This window comes from Globicephala melas, chromosome 13 (assembly GCF_963455315.2).
Source record: "Globicephala melas chromosome 13, mGloMel1.2, whole genome shotgun sequence".
NCBI lineage: Eukaryota > Metazoa > Chordata > Mammalia > Artiodactyla > Delphinidae > Globicephala > Globicephala melas.
In genome coordinates this window covers 72190311-72213080 of record NC_083326.1, presented here as the reverse complement: position 1 = coordinate 72213080, position 22770 = coordinate 72190311, and the positions used below count along the sequence as shown (strand labels likewise).

Genomic DNA, 22770 nt, shown 5'->3' with positions numbered 1-22770 from the left:
ACAGCTCGTCTGTGACCCTCAGACACGTGACCCTCACGCTGCAGCCCAGGGAGGTTCCCGTTGCCCACTGACAGGCACCAAGCTAGAAGAGGCCACTGAGTGGGGTCCGAGGACCTGCCCTCTGACTTCTGAACTCCTCCCAGTATGCGGTGTGGCCCACCCTAGAAATAGCAACAGCGATGGGGGCTGGAGGTGGGAGGGATTCCTAGGGACCCGTCATCCTCTGAGGAAGACAGTGCAGAGCATTATGCACCCCATAGAGTGTGCTGAAGCCCCCCCAGGGCCAAGGACTCCCCTGAGTCTCTGAGCGGGAAAGACAGACGTGTGACCACCTAGGACCCACTCTTGTCAGCTGAGCCAGCCAACACAGCAGCCCCGGCAAAACTACCACGAGATGTCACCTCACACCTGTCAGAATGGCTATCATCAAAAAGTCTGCAATAACAAATGTTGGTGAGGATGTGGACGAAAGGGAACCGTCGTACGATGCTGGTGGGAAAGTTAATTGGTGCAGCTACTCTGGAAAACAGTAAGGACGTTTCTCAAAAAGCTAAAAATAGAACTAGCATACAATCCGGCACTTCTACTCCTGGGTATATATCCAAAGAAAACAAAAACACTAATTTGAAAAGATAGACGCACCCCAGTGTTCATAGCAGCACTATTTACAATAGCCAAGACATGGAAGGAACCCAAGTGCCCACCAACAGATGAATGGATAAAGAAGATGTGGTATATTTATACAATGGAATACTATTCAACCATTAAAAAGAATGAAATTCTGACATTTGCAGCAATGTGGATGGACCTAGAGAATATTATACTTAGTGAAATAAGTCAGAGAGAGAAAGACAAACACAGGATGATATCACTTATATGTAGAATCTAAAAAATAATACAGATGAACATATATGCAAAACAGAAACAGGCTCACAGGTAGAAAACAAACTAGTGGTTACCGAAGGTGAAAGGGAAGGTGGGAGGGGCATATTAGGGGTATGGGATTAAGAGATACAAACTTCAATGTATAAAATAGATAAGCAACAAGGATCTATTGTATAGCACAGGGAACTATAGCCATTATCTTGTAATAACTTTTAATGGAGCATAATCTATAAAAATGCTGAATCACTGTGCTGTACACCTGAAATGAATATGATAATGTAAGTACACTACACTTCAATTAAAAAAAACCAAAACAACATGAAAATAGCAGCCCCAGCTCCCTGGCCCCTAACCTTGGCCTCGGAATCCAGGTTGGCAGGGTCCGCGGGCACAGCCAACTCCACTGTCCGTGTCTCTGCAGCGATCACTCCGACGGGGATCCCCCCCAGCCTGCAAGGTGGAGCACAAGGGAACTGGGGCGCTGGGCAGCAACCCAGGCAGATTCGGGGACCGGTGGGTCCAGCCAGCCCGAGCTGGTATCCTACACGTGATATTCTACGGGCATAGGGGCTGGGTCCTGGGTGGCCGGGATGAGGGCATACAGAAGAGAGTGCTGTTTTCAGTCTGGCAGGTTATTCTACCGGAAGGCAAAGCAGCAGCCCCAAAGCAGTGAAAAGCCTCACAAACTAGCAGGCTGGCAAGGTCCTCTGGGTGACCTTGTTGGGGCAACAGCGGCCATGTTTGGGGGGAAGGTCAGGCCAGTGCAGGGACGGGGGCAGCACTGTCCGCTAGAACTTTCCTCGATGATGGCCACGTTCTCCATCTGCCTGACCAGTGTGGCAGCCGCGAGCTGCACGTGACCACTGAGCATTTGGAATGCGGCAGGGACAGCGGAGGAACTGAATATGTGTCATGCTCTCTCACTGTAACTCATCTGAATTTGAACTGTCATGTGTGGCCAGCAGCTACCACGGTGGCCAGCGTGGGTCCAGACACCACGTCACATCTGGAAAAGGGCTGAGGGATGCTGAGCCTGAAGGGGTCCGTGGCATCGGTTTCTATCACCGCTTACCACTGGCTGCCCCCAGCCACATGCAGCACTTAATTACTCTCATTTACACTCCCGACAGTTGTATGAGGCAGGTTTGGGGAGAGCAGTCTTCAGATAAAGAGCTTCCTTATGGAGGGAGGAGTAGATTTCATCTCATGTTTAAAAAACATATTAAAAAAAATAAAACACTTATGGAGAAGCAGCTAAGTTCCAATACTAGGCTTAGTATCTTCATAGTAATTGCAGGGAGGTAAATAATAACAACAATAATGACAGTGATGGGAGCTGCTACCACCTGTGGAGTGGTTATGATTTTTTTAAAGCTTTTTATTTATTTTTTATTTTTTAATTTTTTGGCCGTGTTATGTGGCATGCGGGATCTTAGTTCCCTGACCAGGGAGCAAACCTGCGCCCCCTGCGGTGGAAGCGTGGAGTCTTAACTACTCGACCGCCAGGGAACTCCTTTTTTATATTTTAAGTGCCTAACGTATGTTATCTCTTCTAATCATCACAACAATCCTTTGGGGTGGGGGAGGTGTCGAATTATTACCCCCATTTTACAGATGAGGATGTAAAGGCCCAGAGAGGGTGAATGACAGAGCTCAGGTCCAACTCCAAACCTGGACTGGAAGCAACTACATCGTGTCAGGAATCTGAGTGGTAAATTATGAGGATGCTGCTTTGGGCTCCATATAAAGAGGAACTTTTGGGCAGCTGGAGCGATCCAAAAAGATAAGGGCTACGCCACTGAGGAATGAGAGGCTCCGCTTTCAAAGCATTCGAGCATTTAAGCCTTCTGCCAGCTATGGTCTACAACAGGGGTTCCTGCCTGTGGCCCTCCTGAAATGGGAATTCACGGTTCTGACTGTCTGCGCAGTTTCCGGGGGGAGTACCACCTTCTGATTCCCAAAGGGGTCCGTGGCCCCCCTGGCTAGGGAGCCCTGCCCCAGAGGCAGACACGAGGGGCAAGGGTGCTGGCCCCCAGCAAGAGGTTGGCTGAGATGCCTAAAGCCAGAGACAAACCCAGACTTTATGAAGAAGTTCATCACCCAGAAAACCACGCCCCCTGCCCCCCACTGGCTTTTCTTTCAGAAAATCCTGGGCCCAGGAAAAAAGGGTCCCTAGGGGCCACCTAGGAGGAAAGAACCCCTGGCTTTGTACCTGGGAGTCCCAATACCTGGGGAGGCCAGGTGTGTGCTGCCTGCCCCATCCTCAGGGTTACCTTGCTCGTCCCGTGACCACGGTCTGGGCCCAGGGCACCATGATTTCCTTGAAACTGCCCTGGTCGAAGAATCCACTCTGCCAGGATCCCTTCAGGGCTGTGGGCAGAAGGGCAGAAGTCCAGGCCAGGGGCTGGGTTGATAAGGGCCCCCCAGCAGCCGCCTGGAGGAGCTGACTGCTCTCCCGTCTCTCTAAGGACAGCCTGACCTTGACAGCCCAAATACCTTTTTTCCTGGAAAACTACACAGATACCGACCCTTCCCCCGCCCCCCAATACACAAAACCAGGGCTGCAAAAAATACAGCAAGTCAGGAATTCAGTCCATATAGAACATCCAACTATATACATCAACTCCTGTCAAGGCCAAAGACAAGGAGACCCTAATCACCATCTCTGCCTTTTCTTCCCAAGAGGCAAAGAGAGCTGATGGATGCTTTCGGAAGGTAGGATTTCAAGAAGGGACCACCTGCCCCCAAAAACTCATCCCTGACATGGTGGCTGCAGCTTCAAAACCATTTAACTGGGAAGAAAGTGTTCAATTTGAGAGAGAGAGAGAGAGAGAGAGAGAGAGAGAGAGAGAGAGAATGAATATGATGATGTCAATTGCAGCCATCCCTGGAGAGGACGTGGGGCCAGGAATCCACACCACGGTGTAAATGACTGCAGTTTGGACACGAGGTGCCAGGTAGCACGAGAGATCTCAAGTTGCAGGAGCGGGAGGTTGGGCTTCTGGGAACAAAGCAGCCCAGCCTCAGTGTCTGCCTGGGGGCTGGCCCGACTAGCTGGAGAAAACTGTCAGTAATGTATCAGGCGTTTTTTAAATCAAGATAAAGCCAGTGCTCGCAGGCGAGAGAGCCCAAGAGAAATGGCAGAGGGAGAAGCAGGGCCTGGGGCTTCTTCTGCTGGCAAGACCTGGCACGCTCCTGGCAGCACGTCCCCTGCCCCACAAAGCTGGGTGGGGAGGCCAAGTTCTAAAGGGGACAGCGTGTGAAATTCCAGACTCGGGATTGTGGTAACAGGGGCGGCTCAGCTTTCCTGTTCTGGTTGCTCCGAATGTAATCAAATCCTTCCAGGAGGCCTACCTGTCCCTTTCAGAGAGAGAGAGAGAGAGAGAGAAAGAGAAAGCGAGAGAGAAAGAATTGTGTGTGTGAAAGCATGTGGGTGCACACGGCGGTGTTTGAACATGTGTGTGCACATCTATCCACGTGAATCTGCAAACGTGGGGACAGAAGAGGCTAAGTTGCTCGTCCTGAGTAAACTCATGGAGAATTACCTTATTAGGTTTAGCCAAATAGAAAAAGAAAGAAAGAGAGAGAGAGGGAGAGAGAGAAGCATTCTTCTCTTTGAAACCCTGATGTCACAGCACCAGAGTTTCCACCTATGTAACCACATTTGGGGAAATTGGGGGAGGGAGGCCATGACCTCTGCTACCCTTCACCTCCATCCATCAGCTCCAGAAACCGGAGGCTGTTTCCACCCCTTCTTGGTCAATAGCTCAGGAAAAGCTTAGAGAAAAATCTCCATTCCTCCACCCCCTTTGTATTTGATCTCAGGTGTATCCCTCTGGGATATCTGACCAAGTAACGGTGCTTCTATCGACACGTTCCTTTATCCCAGGTGCAGAAAAGAAGCCCCAAGACCCAGGTCTCAGGCAAAGCCCTTTAGGACTTACTTGGGTGAGGCCTTCCTGCAAGCAACCACCGGGGGTCATAGGGTGAGCGAGATGGTTGGAATTCAATCTCTCTGTCAATGGGGTCAGTGGGTGTGATGATTGGGACAGGGCTGCGATTATCCTAGAAAAGAAAGCCAGGTCTCCAACTCAGTCCTCTGTGCTTGTCAGTAACGTCTGCAGCCTGCTCTTTGCCCTCCTCTCCTCCTCTGGTGGTGATGCCTGGTTACGTGACAGAAGCTCAACCCCAAATAGCTCATCATCACATTTATGAGTAGCATTTGGTGAGGGGGGGCTAGTAAGCGCCGGGCTCTACACATCATGTCACTTAACCATCATGATAACACCCTGGGGTGGGTGCTATTGTTACTCCCATTTCACAGATGAGGAAACCGAGGCTCAGGAAGATTAAGAGATGGTCCTGAGGCCTCATTACTATGGAGGAGGAAGCCAAGAATCAAATCGAGCCTGACTGCAAAGCTTGAGGATTCTCTGTTGTCCAATGTTACCTCTTTTGATGAGAGGAAATGCCACCTAGTTTTTGTTGTTGTTCGAGAACAGCCTTTTATTCTGTTTGTTCAGGCACCAACCATCGACTATTCCCTTAGAGAATTTACAATGACACGGAAATAGTACAGAGGTGATTTTTTTTGTAAATTATTTTGTAATTATTATTACAAAAACTTATTTTTTTGTAAATTATTTTTTTGTAAATAGTATAAACTATTTCCCTGGGTATAAAGAGGATATTTAGCAATTAACTTTCTGAGTTGTGGGATTAACAAACAAAGATTTAAAAATAAATATTAAAGTTGTTGATGTTTGACATTAAAATTCAAAGCACCTTGTGTGTAAAATTCTAGCTGTATTATCTCAGGGTAATTAGTTTGCTAGTAACTGTCATACAGGATGGCATGTGCATTTTAGAGGCTTGTTTCCACGCACTTACTGGCTATATTACCTTGGACAAGGTACTGAATTTCTTTAAATCTCAATTTCCTTATCTGTAAAGTGGTAATAATAATAGCAGCTCTCCGATAGGGCTGTTGTGAGGATTTAACAACATCATGAAGATAAAGGGCTTCACATAATGGCTTTAGTAAGTGCTCAGCAAATATTAGTGATGACTCTTAAATCTTGGTCTTGGTGTAGGAGTTGTAAGAACTCTATTTTGTTTTTAAATTCATTAAATACATCATTCCACATTTAACACATGTCCACCCACACTGAAATTGCCACCTCTTTCTAAAGGATTGACAGAGAGCATCCTTACGGTGGCATTTTAAAAAAAGCAAAGAACAGCAAGTACAGGGCTTGGTATCAGAGAGGGAAGGAGGGAGGAGTAAAGAAAAATTAAACCCAGACACATCTTTAGTGCTCCCTGTTTCCCACACCACCTGGCAAATGAACTTGACAACAGAGTCTTCCAGGCTCTTAGCTGCAGGGGGGGATACTGCACCTTTGGCATATAGGACAGCCACTCCAGGATGGTACAAACACCCTCGAAGTCATCCGGCACGGTGACATGGGAGACACCATTGTAATGCATGATCTGCACGCCGCCCAGCTGGTTGTTGGATGTGTAAACCTCTCTGCCCAGGACCTGCTTTGACATGGCAGGGTTAGCAAGGTTCTGCCCGGCCCGGGGCCCTTCCACCTGTTTGGAAGTCATCTCCCTCAGTGGTCCTCAACCCTGGTTGCATGTTAGAATCATCTGGGAGCTTTCAAAAGTCCCGATGCCCCGGCTGTACCCAGACCTATTACATCAGAATCTTTGGTATTTTCTTTTTTAACTTCCAGAAAATTCCAACATGTAGCACAATTTGAGAACCAGTGATCCAGCTGATTACTCTAGTCAACTCCAAAGCAAAACCCTACCTAACATTTCTGATGCAGCAGGTCTGCAGTGTGGCCTGAGAATTTGCATTTTTATGTGATCCCAGGTGATGCTGCCGGTTCAGGGGCCGGACTTTGAGACCCTCAGTGGGGTTTTAGCAGATATTATGTTATGGAGGCCTTACGGCAATGTGGAAAGCATTTTAATACAGTGAAAAATGTCGAATGAAACTGTACTCACTAGGAGTCTAACCATGTTAAGATATAAGACGAGAGGAAAATACACCAAAATTATAGTAGGAGCAAAATTACTTTTTGGGGGGTCTTTTTCCAATTTTCTGCAATGGGTAATGCCATTTTAATAATTTTTAACATTTCAAAAATATTTAAAAATTTAAATTACAGTAATACAGAGTTAGTTCCACCAGAAGAGCCTAATATATGAACGTATTTTTTTTGGCTCATAAGAGGCCCATATAACTTCAAAATGGAAAAACAGCTCTTAACATCAGTAGGCATGAAACTGGTTTCATGTTGAGAAAAATCCCCCATCAGGGACACTGGGAAAGTTAAAATGACCCCTCCCCCACCCCGCCCCTACATGTCCACTCCCCAGTGGCCCCTTCAAGGTCACCTTGTTGAGAGCCATTGCCCCTGTCAGGATGATGTGGGAATTCTCCACCTGGATCACTCGCTGGCCCAGCCTCACCAGGTAGGCGCCGATCCCAAGGGCTCGGCAGGTCACCTGTGGAGACAGGATCCCTCCTGCATTCCCCAGGGCCACGTGCCCCACCTCCCACAGTGGGGACAGCCCAGGGACCCGCTGGGCACCAACGGAAGCTAAGCTTGGCCACTGGCAACCTGATTGGAGGCCAAACAGCGTGACACAAGCCTTCCTTCAGGGTGCCTGACCTCAGCCTCCTAACCAGAAAGAATGGGGTTAGCAAAGAAGAGTGTTGTAAAGACAGCGGAAGTGGAATGTTCTGGTTCTTGCTTCAAGAGGCATGTCTGTGGCTCTTCTGAGCTTGGTCACTCCTGAGACATTGCAGCCGTTCACACAACCAAAGGAGGCCTAGGAGGGCGTGTGAAACTGGAAAAATCCGAGCGAGGTCTGTACTGAGTTAACAGTATTGTGTCAACGTCAATGTCGATCACGTCCGATGGTTATACTGTCATGGGGGAAGCTGGGTGATGGGTACATAGGACCTGCCTATGCTATCTCATATCTGGTGTGTCCTAAACTATTTCAAAATAAAAAGACATACACACAAAAATAAATAAATAAATAAAAAAAATAAAAAGACATAAGGCAGATCTCGTTTTATTGCACTTCACAGATATTGCTTTTTTTTTTTTTTTAATAACAAACTTAAAGGTTTCTGGCAACCCCGTGTGTCAGATGACGGTTAGCATTTTCTAGCAATAAAGGATTTTTTAATTAAGGTGTGTACATTTAAAAAAGACATTAATGCTATTGCACACTTAATAGACTACAATATAGTGTAAACATAACTTTTACATGGACTGAGAAACCAAAAAATCTGTGTGACGTTTATTGCTATATCCACTTTATTGCAACATTTGCTTTATGGTAGAGGTCTGGAACCAAACCTGCAACATCTCTGAGGTGTGCCTGTCTGTATATATATAAATAAAAGATACATATATGTTTATATATTTTTGGAATATATAAAGATATACATATCTTTTTATATCCTTCAAAATAAAAATGTTTTGGAATACGTAAATATATGCATAAATCTTTTTATTTTGAAATATATATGAAACATATTTAAATGACATCTAGAAAACAAGCCTAAGGAAGACACTCATGGCCAACATCTTCCACCTTGGAAACTGAAGATACAACACTGACGGTAAAAATCGTATCTTGAGGGACAGTTTACCATTGAAAAGTACTATTACTACGACTCTACCAGAAACAGAAAATATTTTTGAAAAGGCCAAACTGGGGAGCGGGAAGAGAGTCATTTAGCAACAGTTAAAATCGGACAAAAGTTCTTCTAAATACTCGGTACCTTTTAAATAAGAGGTGATTGGGGCTTCCCTGGTGGCGCAGGGGTTGGGAGTCCGCCTGCCGATGCAGGGGACACGGGTTCGAGCCCCGGTCCGGGAAGATCCCACATGCTGCGGAGCGGCGGGGCCCGTGGGCCATGGCCGCTGAGCCTGCGCGTCTGGAGCCTGTGCTCCACAACTGGAGAGGCCACAACAGTGAGAGGCCCGCGTACCGCAAAAAAAAAAAAAAAAAAAAAAAAAAAAAACAAAAAAAAAAAACCAAGGAGGGTATTTAAATAAGAGGTGATTGGCCCCTGATTCAAACCAACCAACTCTTTTTTTTTTTTTTTTTTTTTTTTTCTTTGCCGTACGTGGGCCTCTCACTGTTGTGGCCTCTCCCATTGCGGAGCACAGGCTCCGGACGCGCAGGCTCAGCGGCCATGGCTCACGGGCCCAGCCGCTCCGCGGCACGTGGGATCCTCCCGGACCGGGGCACGAACCCGCGTCCCCTGCATCGGCAGGCGGACTCCCAACCACTGCGCCACCAGGGAAGCCCAAACCAACCAACTCTTAACAAGATATTTTTGAGATAACACTTCAAACTGAACCCAAACTGTGTTCTGATGATATTAAAGAATTGCCACTGATACTGTTGGGTGTAACAGTACCGTGGTTATGTTTTTAAAAAATTAATCTAGTCAAGATCCACATTGGGGTACTTACAGATGGAAAGATATAAGCGGAGTTTGCTTTAAAATATTCCAGAACAGGGGGGCCGAGGGACTGGGGACATAGGAATGGTTACACGTTGATAATTGTTGGAGCTGGTGATGACTACATAGGGCTCATTAGCAATTCTCTTTGCTTTCTTGACTATTTGAAAGTTTCTATAATAAAAAGTTGAGACGGAAAAGAAAATAGGAGGGGACTCACCAAGCTGATGGTGACAATCTCATCATAATCCAGGGAGGTCTCCCCAGCAATCATGCCTGAGCCCCTCAGGTTCTCTATGCCCAGGCCATCCTCCTTCCCAATGATATCCGTGATGACATACCTTCAAGAACCAAATGCGAGTTAAACACCGAGCTCTAGCCCAGAAAAATCCAAGGCTGATGCGTTTCCCAAGGACCCGAGGAAGGAAGGCTAAGCAAGGTGAGGGATTGGAAGGTGATAAAGCAGCTGGAGGTGAGATGAAGGCAGGGGTCTAGGCCCCTGATGACTGGCCCTAAAGTTTCTAGAAGGGCAAGTACAGCATCGATAATCATCACCCCTCCAACCAAAGATAAAGTTTGCCTATTCAGAGGCTGTCCTAATGAAATGGCACCCCACCCTGCATTCCTCCAGAAGCAATCTAGAATAGCCTTTGGTCTACAGAGACATGGGGGTATACAAGGAGAAGCTACGTGGTTCATAATCAGTCAATCAGTCAAGATTCCATGGCCATATAAGTACACTGTACAGCCTAACCCATTAGGGATTCACACGGCATTTCAGTGCATTAAATGTTCTGAGAAGGCCTGCGATAAAGATGCTTGTTGGATCTCATTTAACCCAGTGTTTCCCAAACTTACTTGACTACGGAAAATTTTCACTCCCTCCCATCCTCCCAAATCACCAACTAACATTCCAGGAAACTCAGCCTGGAAATTCTGATTTAAATCAGAACCTGATTTTAAAAACCCACAACCCACAAGCCGGTATTGCCCTTGACGTTCTCACGAAGCAGGCCCCCCGGCATCTTCCCAGCTCACCAAGTCACCGCTGAGTCAGTCTGGCTAATTTGGTCACAAAATGTGAACCTGCAGCTCTGGGGACACTATGGGAATCCAACCTAATTCTCCTTGCATGATGTGGTATTTTTGCGAAGGGTGTGCCTCATTTGGGGATGACAAGGATGGGCTCACCCTAAAGGATGCCCCAGGTGTCTGAGCTATCAGTGCCCCCAGTGGAGCTCGGGGGTCCCATTGTACAAACGCTACCACCTGCTTGATATACTGTCACAAGCCCAGAGGCGAAGAGGCAGATTCCCCTGGGAGTAGCTGAAATTAACCACAGGCAAAATGAAGGCGCTGCCTGGTCAGTTATTTACCTGGATTCTCCTTCTTCCTCGACGTGTTTACAATGGACGGAGTTCAGGGAGCTGACTGTGGTGTAGTCTTGGGGAGTCAGGTACAGGTATTTAATTCCCTTAAAAATATATACTTCAGTAAGGCTATGAGTCCAGCTTCCTGCACTCAACAGCCACTGTTTTGTTTTAACGTCAACACTGGTTTGGGTGGGTGGCGGCGGGGGTGTTAATAACACCATGTTAATAACACAGTCACCTGTCTGATGTTAATACCATGTTAGTAACAGTAATAAACTGAAGGTCTGCTCTGTGCTTTCCACTGGTCCTTACAATACAACCTCACTTTCTTCCTGGGCTCTCTGATTTAATGTTTTTTAATCATCTTTTCATTCTCTTTCCCCTACGGAGCTTTTTTTTCTTAATGCCAACCCCCCCCACCCCCCACCAATAAAATTTTATTGTAGATATATTGTTTATGTGTGTATATATGTATACATATATGTGTGTGTGTATGCTTTTTACATGAAAAGAATCATTTTTGCCCCCATGGCGGGGGCAATACCATCCCCTTGAGAACTCATGCTCCGGTTGCACAGAATGACTCTGTCCCCTGCATTTTCACATCACAAGATGTGTGCTTTTCTCTATTCATTTTGCCTTTCATGGTAGCTGGTGTCTCTAGGTCTCCTGGATGATTTTTAAGAACTTCCTGAGGCCAGGGATTACGCTGTCATTCACATTTGCATCCTCGGTGTGCACTGCGTTCCAAGAGATGCTCAGTATGTATAAACTCTGTGTTTACATAAAAAATAACTTTTTTTCATTATTGTCCCCCTAAGGATCCCATTTAGACCTTTTTTCCTAATCGTCACCCCCTCCCATGAAATTTTACTGCCTGTTTATGTACTTTATGGATATCTATGCTGTCTACACAAAGAGCAAGAAGATTTTGTCAGCCCCCTTGGAGGTGCTGTCACCCGCACAGAAAATACAACATGAGCTTAGCGCAGTCACACTGCCACCCCAGCTTTATGACGTACCTTGTGGGGGTCTTCCCGGTCCACCCAAGCCACCTGGAACATGTGTTTGATCTCCTCCGCAAGGCCGATACGGGCCCCACTGTTGGCAGCGAGGTAGATTTTGGGGATGCCCTCTGCCCGGGCCATCTCGGATGCCCGCAGGTACAGAAGGTCTTCTCCAAGGCCAAAGGATCCTATCCGGAAGGTGATGTCATTGCTGATGAGGATAACGTCGCGCCCTTCTGGGTACTCAAGGGTCTTAAACCTCATTTTGAAGGCCACCATGCCCACCTGGCGAGGACACGAATGCACAAGAAAACGGGCTTGTTTCTTCAGGAGGAACTTATTTATTTTTGGCCGCACTGCACAGCATGCAGGCCCTAAGTACCCCGACCAGGGATTGAACCCATGTCCCCTGCAGTGGAAGTACAGGGTCTTAACCACTGGACGGCCAGGGAAGTCCCCCAGGAGGAAATTGTTTTAAAGGGTGATTCCGGCCAGGGGCTGGGCTCTGTGAGGTTTTTTTTTAAAAATTTTATTGAAGTATAGTTGATTTACAATGTTGTGTTCATTTCTCCTGTACAGCAAAGCGACTCAGTTCTTTACCTCATTTCCTCCAGGAAGTCGGTTCATCTCCACCAGCTGGCCCTGCGGGTCCAGCACTAGTTCGGTATATGTCAGGATGTCTTTGGGGTACTTGTCCGGGGAACCCCACATTTTAAAAAGAGCCTACAGAGAGGACAGGAAAGAGAAAAACCTGAAGTCATCAGTAAGGAAGTACATTTTCTACTCCTTTCTCTCTCTTTCAATCACGAACTATTTAAAGCATACATGCAGAAAAATAAATACCCGAGCATCTATCTCATGGCTCTGTCAAATCAGAATTTTTCCATAGTAGCTTAAGATTTTTTTAAAGAAATAAGAAAAATGCAGTTGAAGTCCCTGGTGTACCCCTCCCCATCCCATTCCCATCCCTCCTCCCCACTGCTCCCCTCAGGTAACTATTATCCTGAATTATTGTCCATCAGTCCTCTGTATGCTTTTACATTTTTATTTCATCATATGTGCAGACATTTAAAACATAGCATTGGGCTTCCCTGGTGGCACAGTGGTTGGGAATCCGCCTGCCAAAGCAGGGGACACGGGTTCAAGCCCTGGTCCGGGAAGATCCCACATGCCACGGAGCACCTAAGCCCGTGTGCCATAACTACTGAGCCTGTGCTCTAGAGCCCGTGCACCACAACTACTGAAGCCCGCCTGCCTAGAACCCAGGCTCCGCAACAAGAGAAGCCACCGCAGTGAGAAGCCCACGCACCACAACAAAAAGTAGCCCCCGCTTGCCACACTAGAGAAAGCCCGCACACAGCAACAAAGACCCAACGCGGCCAAAAACAATAAATAAAATAAAAATAAAACCCCCCAAAAAACATAGCATTATTTTGCATGACTTATACTTTAAATAATGGTATTGCACTGGACACGTTCTTCCACAACTTATTTTTCCAGTTCTCCAATATATTTGAGAGATTTATCCATATTGATAAATTTAGCTCTGGTTTATTCATTTTCCCTGCTGTTCAGTTTTCCATGATATGAACATATCACAATTTATTTATTCATAACCCTTTTTAGGAACATTTAGGTTTCCAATTCTACACCAACAATGCTGTAATCAACATTTTTATGGTCTTTTTTTTTTTTTTTTTAAATAAACACGGATGAGTGTTTCAATGGGTGTATACCTAGGAATGAAATTGCTGGGTCATAGGGTATGTGAAAATTCAGATTTACTGGATATTGTCAAATTGTTTTACAGTTCTAGTAAGAATGTGTGAGAGCTCCTTTGCTCCATATACTTGTCCACACTTGGCTTTGGCAAATATTTTAATGTTTACCCATCTGCTGGGTGTGAAACTGTACTGTGATTTTTTTTTTTTTTGTACTGTGATATTGGTCGGTACTTCATTGATTATCAGTGAGGTGAGCACCTTAGAATATATTGATTGATCTTGTAAGTTTCTCTTTCTTTTGGTCAATTTCCTATTTATAACTCTTGCCCATATTTTTTATAGTTTTGCTTGTTTTTTTTTTTCCAACTGATTTATAAATGCTCTGCAGATAATATTGCTCTAACCCCTTGCTGGAAACAGATATTTAAACATATTCTCCCAATCTGGGGTTTGTCTTTTCTCTTTTACATAAATAACTTTTAAATTTTAACATAGTCACATTTATGGGGTTTTCCTATGCTTATGCTTTCAACTCACTCCGAGCAGTTTTAATCCTCTTGAAATTTATTTCTGTACACCAGATGAGGTAGAAATCGAAAAAGTTTTTTCCCAATTAGATAAGAAATTTCTTTGTACCTTTTAGTGAAATTTATTCCCTTGATTCAGAATCCCACCTCTGCATTCAATCAAGGTTCTGTCTGTGAGTGGGTCTGACTCTAGACACTATTCTGTTCCATTGGTCTATTTGTTTAGCTCTGTTACAATAATATTACACACTGTAGTACGTACTACTGCTTGAAAGTAAATAATGACTTTTTTTTTTTTAATTTTTTTTTTTTTTTTTTGCGGTACGTGGCCTTCTCACTGTTGTGGCCTCTCCTGTTGTGGAGCACAGACTCCGGACGTGCAGGCTCAGCGGCCATGGCTCACGGGCCTAGCTGCTCTGCGGCATGTGGGATCTTCCTGGACCGGGGCACGAACCCGCGTCCCCTGCATCGGCAGGCGGACTCTCAACCACTGCGCCACCAGGGAAGCCCAAATAATGACTTATTTTAAAGGATGGCTAAGACAAGTCCTCCTGATTTTGTTCTTTTTCAGAAGTGTTTTTGCTATTCATGAACTTTTGCTTTCCCTATGAGTTTTTAAGTTGCACCAAAACTCCAGAATTATACTGAATGTATTAATTTGGGGGGAACTATTATCTTTACAATATTGAATCTTCCCATCATACATAAGCATGATATATCTCTCTATTTAGGCTTAAAGTATTTCCGTAAAGTTTCAAAATTTCCTCCATAAAGGTCTTGTATGTTTTTTGTTTGATTTATCCCTAAACTTGGAGCTGATCTTAATATTGTAAATGGCATTTTTTCCAATTAGATTTTACAATTATTGCTGGTCTATGAGAGTACAATCAAGTTTTGTATATTGCTCTTGTATCTAGCGATCTTGCTGTATTATCTAATTGGTTCCATAAATTCTCTTGGATTTCTTGTATAGGCGTTTATATCATCTATGAAAAACGTAACTTTGCTTCCTTCTTTCTAGTCTTTACACCTTTTATTTCTTTTTCTCATATTTTTGCATGGGCCAAGAACTCTAGTAAAAAAAGTTGAATAGAAGGGGTGTTAATGGATATTTCTATCTGTACCTATCTTTGAAGCGAATACTTCTAACATTTCACCATTAGGTGCTATTAATTTTAGGTGGATGTCTTTTATCAAAATAAACAAATTTGAGGCTTCCCTGGTGGCACAGTGGTTAAGAATCCCCCTGCCAATGCTGGGGACACGGGTTTGAGCCCTGGTCCGGGAAGATCCCACATGCTGCGGAGCAACTAAGCCTATGCGTCATAACTACTGAGGGTGTGCTCTACAGCCCGTGAGCCACAACTACTGAGCCTGCGTGCCACAACTACTGAAGCCCATGTGCCTACAACCCATGCTCTGCAACAAGAGAAGCCACCACAACGAGAAGCCTGCACACCACAACGAAGAGTAGCCCCTGCTTGCTGCAACTAGAGAAAGCCCGCGTGCAGCAACGAAGACCTGATGCAGCCAGAAATAAATTTTAAAAAAAGTCCCCTTCTAGTCCTAGTTTATTAAAAGCTTTTATTATAAATAGATATTATCTTTTCAAATACATTTTTTGCACCTATTGAGAAATTTAAGTTCGTTCTTAATCTATTAACATGGTAAACTATAGACTTCCTAATACCAGACAAGTTGTCACAAGATAAATACTACTTAGTCTAAATTTTTTAAAAAAAATCATTACTGGGTTTCATTTGCTAATATTTTAATTATGATTCGTGTCCGTGTTCATAAATGAGACAATAAACTTCCTTTCTCCTAATGTTCTTACCTTGGATTAATATTAAAGTAATAATAACCTGATAAAATGAATTAAGAAGCATTCCCTTTGTTTTTTCTATTCTCTAAACAGTTTGTATACAAAGGGAATTATCTGTCCCTTGAAGGTTTGACAACAATTGTTGTAAAACTGTCTAGGACCAATTTTAGTAGATGGGTGTTTCTGACCTACGAATTCAATTTCATTAATGCTTTTTTCCAAATTTATTTATTTATTTATTTATGGCTGCTTTGGGTCTTCGTTGCACGTGGGCTTTCTCTAGTTGCAGCGAGCGGGGGCTACTCCTTGTTGCTGTGCACGGGCTTCTCATTGCTGTGGCTTTTCTCGTTGCGGAGCATGGGCTCTAGGCACGCGGGCTTCAGTAGTTGTGGCTTGAGGGCTCTAGAGCGCAGGCTCAGTAGTTGTGGCGCACGGGCTTAGTTGCTCCGCGGCATGTGCGATCTTCCCGGACCAGGACTCGAATCCGTGTCCCCTGCATTGGCAGGTGGATTCTTAACCACTGTGCCACCAGGGAAGTCCCTGGCTGGGCCCAATTTTAGTAGATGGATGTTTTTGAACTATTAATTCAATTTCATTAATGCTTATAATCTATTTACATTTTCTATTTCTTCTTGAGTCAGTTTTGATAAGATATATTTTTCTCAGAAATTTTCATCTGTTTTCAAATTTATGTGTTGTCCACCATACTCTGTTTCTTTATCTAAAAGAAAGTGGATGGATTTATTCCTGATTTGTCTGTTTCTTATTCTTATGGCCTGTGACTTCTGAGGCAAAAGGATACAGACACTGACATTCTTAATTATAAAAGTTTCCATTCTACTGAATACTTTATATATATTTCTTACCACAACCTGGGGAAGTAGGTAATATTATTAGCCTCATTTTACAGAGGAGGAAAGTGAGGCCCAGAGAGGTGAAGGAACTTGCCCAGGGACACACAGGAAGCAAAGGACAGATCTGGAACTCAGGCCCAGGCCTTACGGACCCTAAACGGCAGCTTTTCCTACTATCCTGCATCTCCTATGCCTAAAGTACACTGATGCTTTCCTGCGGACAGTAGAAGTCCACGACCTCAGTTTCATGAACGTCATTCACAAGGCAATGGAGAAGATGTACACAGGCACCCATATCACCAATGCCAGTGTGCTCAGTCTCCTTGAAGGGCCCTTCTACGTAAAAAAAAAATAAAGGCATAGAAAGCATACTTGAAGGAAATACACTAAAATGGTATTGCAGTCCTCAATGGTAGACAAGTGATTACCTATGAGTGAAATTTTATTTGCTTATTCCTATTTTTCTGTATCCAGTGTATATTTAATAATCATAAAAACATAAAACATTATTTTTTTAAGTAGACCAAAAAGTCCTCAAAGGCAGTGACCCCATCCTCTTCCTCATGGTCTATCTACCCTTAGAACGGTTCCTGGCATGTAGCCAGCACTTAATATAAGCATTAAAAAGATCAAAAGGAAGTGGTAAACAATTTGTCTTTAGTACGTGGAACAAGGAGTCACTTTTTCCTTCTTTCCGTTCTCCTTTACCTTCCAAAGTTTCTATACTATATTCCTTTTTATCACTGGGATGAAATTAGGTTTGTTTTAGAAAAATATACTATGAAGTCATTCTCAATATTAGCTTCTTTTCCTTCACGAATACTGTGTTCTTTAGAGTGGGGTCTTCAGAAGAGTAACTAAGGGGAATTCCCTGGTGCCCCAGTGGTTGAGACTTGGTGCTTTCACTGCCGTGGGCCCAGGTTCAATCCCTGGTCAGGGAACTAAGATCCCACAAGCCGCACAGTGCGGCCAAAAAAAAAAAAAGAGTAACTAAGGATGGGGGGTGTGGATGCCAGTGGAGTCCCTAAGGGGACCCTGGGCAGTGCTGAGTCTCAGCCTCAGGACTTGCCTGCCTGAACATTTCCGGGAAGTCATACACATAGGTGGTACCCAGGGACTGGGCCTGGAATCGCTTAGCCTGGAGCAGATCCTTGGTGACGTAGGGAGTATTGATCAGCATCCCGTGCTGGGGCCCTTGTTTGTTGCCGAAGGAGTGAAACATGATCTGGACCAGAAAGAAAGAAAAACAGAGAGTGAGGAGGGCAAGTCTCAGAGAACCACACTCCTGCCCAATTTATTTCTTCCCAGTCCTCAGTGAAAATGCAATGAGGGAATACTACTCAGCCAGAACAAAGAATGAAATAATGCCATTTGCAGCAACATGGATGGACCTAGAGATTATCATACTAAGTGAAATAAGCCATACAGAGGAAGACAAATATCACATGATACCACTTATATGTGGAATCTAACATATGACACAAAGGAACTCTTATGAAACAGAAACAGACCCACAGACATAGAGAATAGACTGGTGGTTGTGAAGGGGGAGGGTGTGTGGGAGAGGGACGGACTGGGAGTTTGGGGTTAGTAGGTGCAAGCTATTATATATAGAGTGGATAAACAACAAGGTCCTAGTGTACAGCACAGGGAACTATATTCAGTATTCTGTGATAAACCATAATGAAATAGAATATTAAAAAAATAATGTGTATATATATGTATAACTGAATCACTCTGCTGTATAGCAGAAATTAACACAACATTGTAAATCAACTATATTTCAATAAAAAATATAATGAGGGGAAGCATAGCACGTATCACATAACAAAGTGAGTGCCCAGGAGAGTAATCTCTTCTCGGCCACTGTGGGAAACAGATGTGGAGACACAGCTCCAAAACTGTAATTATCATACTACTAACACACACACACACACACACACACACACACACACACCCTAAACAAACCAGAGTGCATGTAAAACTTGGTGAAACCCAAATAAGGTCTGCATTTGAGTTAATAGACTTGTCAAGACAGGAAGTGGACCAGTGTCAACTTCCTGTCTTGACAATGTCTCTGGTTAAAAAAGATGCTATCATTGGGGAAAGCTGGGTGAAGGGCACATGAGTATTCTCTGTCCTAAATTTTCTCCTCTGTGCTATTTTTGCAACTTTTTGAGAGTCTTTAAGTGTTTCAAAATAAAACGATTATATACATATACATGTAATCCACTACATGTATATATAGTAGACAATAGGAAACTTGATTCATTTTACAAAAGTCTATTCCAAAACACGGTTGGGGAAAATACCATTTCCCTAACTGAACTAACTTGGGAACTGTATTATAATCAGCCGTAATACTCCACATCTTATCCCAAACATGGTTCTAGACTGGATTAAACTTTGGATTCAATCTCCTTCCCAGAGGAATGAACAACTGGGATTCAGAAGCTAACGCGTTTATCGTAAAACTCAGAGGAGCAGCCCCAGTCTGACACAGCAAAGCTTCCAAGTGCCATTTTAATCTGCGTCTTGCTCTCCGGGCAGCCTGCCTCCACTTTGACTTGACCTCTGTGAGCCAGCCCGGCCTTACGTTTCCAGATCTGGGGTCGGTCACTTCTTTGTAGAGGCTGATGTCCAGGTAGTAGCCTGACTCGTTGGTGATGAACAGGCGGATGGGAACGGCGCGGTCGGTGGTGGTCTGGCGGATGTTGATCTTGACCTCAGCCTGGAGCACGCGGAGTTTCCACAACCGGCTGCCGTAGCGCATCACCATGGACCGCACTGACTCCTCAATCTGCGGCATACCACAGCAATTCAATTTCAGGACCCATCCGCGCACACTCGTAATAGTTCTAGCTCTGATTATAACAGAAAGATGAGACACACTGAATGCAAAACGCACTGCGTGTATATAGCAGAGCAATACGCAGCATGCATCCATTAACTCTAAGCTGATAATAATCAAAGGTATCACGCTAAGCATGTAAGCTCGTTATCTCACTCTGTCCCCATCGTTACTCAGAGAGGCTGGTATGTTTGTCCCCCACTGACAGATGTGGAAACTGAGGCTGGTAAGAGCTAGTGCCCCTATGTTACCCCGTCTTTCTCTCCATCATGCATCCCAAGCCTATGCATTTTCTTCTTCAAGGAACTATGTGAACTGGTGGAGTTGGGGAATCAGCATGGGCCTCTGCACCCCACACATGCCAAGCAGATGGACTAGAACTTCTTTCATCCAGAATCACCACCACAGACACTGCCTGCTCGTGAAGAACCAGCCAATGGAGAATGGCTGAGCCACGGACCTCAGGTTCTCACCCCGCTTCCCCCACCCACATGCAGCCCCCAACAGAGCCTGGAACTAGGGAGAGGACAAAATTTTGTTTTGTAAAGGACATTTTGGGCATCTGTGTCTTCCGAAACGTGAAGCGTGCCCACGGAGGGGGAACATCCTTAGGGACAGTCCTAAGGGTGGTGGCTGAAAAACGGCTCTACAATTAATCGATGGAAGGTTTGTTCTCCACCTGCAGCAAGTGAGGCTCAGACATGCACATACGCATCCTGGAGCTCAGGTCTCGAGCACCAGGAGACGATACCCTGAAGCAGGAAGGTCCCAGTGAAGGTGAACCTGGAGCCTGGTGAGAGCCCCACCCCCAGAGGTGAGACCTTAGAGGGGTCCATGATGACGGTGGGCACGAAGTTGAGGAAGATGTGGTTGCAGTCGGTGCGCACGCTGGTGTTGTTGAACGCCACCTCCAGCTCATCCATGGCCTCCAGAAGCAGCCGCTCGCCTTCGTTCTGCAGGTACTCGAAGGAGGCTTCCTGTCAAAGGGGGAGAGGGGCAGCCGCTAGGCCAGGGGCGCAGGGCCCAGAGAGTCAAAGGGAAAGGAGAGCATCCCCCTCCTCCAAAAGGCGTGCAGGTCAGACAGCAGAGCCCTGCCTCCAGAGGTAACGGGATGTCCAAGGCTGTCTCGTGTACTCAGCACCTCTGTTATTTTCTGTATTCTGAGGCTTTGACAGCTGGGCCTGGCTGACCCTGGAGGGACTGCCCCTCCCAGGGTTAGCCAATTCCTAGAGTTTATAAACAACTCACCCATGAGCATGCGTTTCAGGCAAACCAACCAATCCAGACCCCACACCCCAACGACCTCCTTGTCAGGCTCTCACCCTCCAGGCCACTATCCACTGGCCCTAATCACCCCAGGGCCAGGTATCAGACAACTAGAGACAGTCCCTACGCTCACAGCCTGCTGAAATTACTCAAGCTAGCCAGTCCCAAGCCTGCTCACCCTGCCTCACCCATTCCTTCCTGCAGAATCCACAATAAAGGCTCCTGTCCATGTATCCCCCCTCCCTCTGCCTCCTGAGCAGCCCTGGTGCTTCCCCATGTGGCCCCCACGGCTCAGCATGCCCCCTCCTCTTGGAATCTGTGATAACAAATAAACCATCTTTTCGATAATAACTGTCTCCTGATCTGTCGGCCTTACCGTACCTGGATAATCATAAAAGCTATTAAAATATCTAGGTGACAGAGGCAGCAAAATACTGATTAGCTTAACATCCATCACTGGGGGATGTGTTAAAAAACATTACACACACAATATATACATCCATGCAAGGGAATTGCATGAAGGAAATCATCTTCATTAACATGGAAAGAGGTCTACAGTGGAAAAAAAAAAAAAAGCCTTTAAATGATTTGTCCAGCCTGAGCTCCTATCTGTAACATTACACCTACAACCCAATCCCAATACATATATGGAATTAGGCCTAGAAAGGGTCACCAACAGGGCTGACCCCTGAATGGCAGGATTCTGGTCCTTTTCCTTAATTTTAAAAAATATTTTCAGTATTTTTTGCAATCTTCACAATATAATCATGAATTACTTTTCTAAATGCAAGAAACAATGGGACGTGATCTCTCACGCAATGAGCAAGTACAAAAAAATCCCCTTAACAAATCAGGATATTTCTTTTCTATCCTCCCAATTCTCTCCTCATGCAGAGAGATCTCTGTGACAGAAGGAAGAATTCACATGACGCCCCATGAGAACAGACCACTTCATTTTTCACCTCCCACTCCGTCCCCAGACTGGAGTGTCAGTCACAAGGGCAGGGCTGTGTGTGCCCTGTGCACCCTGAGATCCCCAGAGTGCAGCCCAGGGCCTGACCCAGAGCAGGAACTCAATGAAGGCAAGGGCAGCACGTGAGTGACAAGTTCAGGGGGAGAAAGAAACACCCCGTGACATCCTACCTTGGTGATCAGGTCTGAATGCCTGATGATGACGCGGATGAAGAACCTGTGGTCCGTGACCTCTGCGCCCTCTTTCACTCTGGCAGCGCCCAGGTACAAATGCATCTTGTGGTTGGCACAGGGCATGGCAGTTATGTCAAAGTTACGCAACCGGCTGAGCTCCAGCTGGAAGGCCAGGGCCGGCTCCAAGTGACGGTAAATGCGATCTTCTGCAAACTGTGGGCCGACCAGAGAGAGAAAACAGATGGACACACAGACACAGGTGGAGTTGGACACTGGGGCTGCGTGCCTGCTTGATCCACGCCCTGTCCTGCAGATCCCCGGTGTTTGCGGGTTTAGAACTCAGGAATGAAGCATTCATGATGTCCTCTAATTGGGAGCTCAAGAGATTTGGGATTTTGCGATGGTCCAGAGGAGAGCCACGAGCATGGAACCTTGTGCTGGCATAAGCCTCTTGGCCCCAGGGGAGCCCAGCTAGTCCCCAGCCCCTGCTGGCACCACCAGGCTGTTCTCTATCTGCCACCACACAGAGTATTTCTCAAGAAGTCACTAAGCCTTAGCTTCCTTGTGGAAATCGGTCCTCAGAAGGAGGCGACTGACAGTGCTGGAGACTGGAGAGAAAATGAAGAAGCTGAAGAAAGGATGCATTTAACTAGGAAAGTAAGGCTTTGGATAAATTAAAATACTGTTTAGTGGAGACTGGATCTGTACTGGGAACAAGCCCACCTGTTCTAGAATAAGGATGAGCAAACTTTTTCTTAAAAGGCCAGAGGACTGATGGAGTATACGGTCGGTCACAACCGCAGTCC

At 45.5% G+C, this 22770-nt stretch overlaps 1 protein-coding gene across 4 annotated transcripts in view; it reads right to left on the bottom strand.

Annotated features, from left to right (window-relative positions):
- The window catches only part of ACACB (acetyl-CoA carboxylase beta), a 135595-nt gene that overhangs the window by 5718 nt on the left and 107107 nt on the right, over positions 1–22770 (bottom strand). For all 4 annotated transcript variants that reach the window (XM_060310190.1, XM_030860623.2, XM_060310192.1 and 1 more), the window contains 13 exons: positions 21962–22177; positions 20374–20529; positions 19298–19501; positions 17771–17926; positions 12372–12494; positions 11787–12056; positions 10768–10865; positions 9612–9732; positions 7297–7407; positions 6286–6429; positions 4830–4950; positions 3159–3255; positions 1239–1335 (listed from right to left, as the gene is read on the bottom strand). In XM_060310190.1, coding sequence (XP_060166173.1) covers positions 1239–1335; positions 3159–3255; positions 4830–4950; positions 6286–6429; positions 7297–7407; positions 9612–9732; positions 10768–10865; positions 11787–12056; positions 12372–12494; positions 17771–17926; positions 19298–19501; positions 20374–20529; positions 21962–22177 — 1914 coding nt within the window. The remainder of the gene's footprint in view (positions 1–1238; positions 1336–3158; positions 3256–4829; positions 4951–6285; positions 6430–7296; positions 7408–9611; positions 9733–10767; positions 10866–11786; positions 12057–12371; positions 12495–17770; positions 17927–19297; positions 19502–20373; positions 20530–21961; positions 22178–22770) is intronic.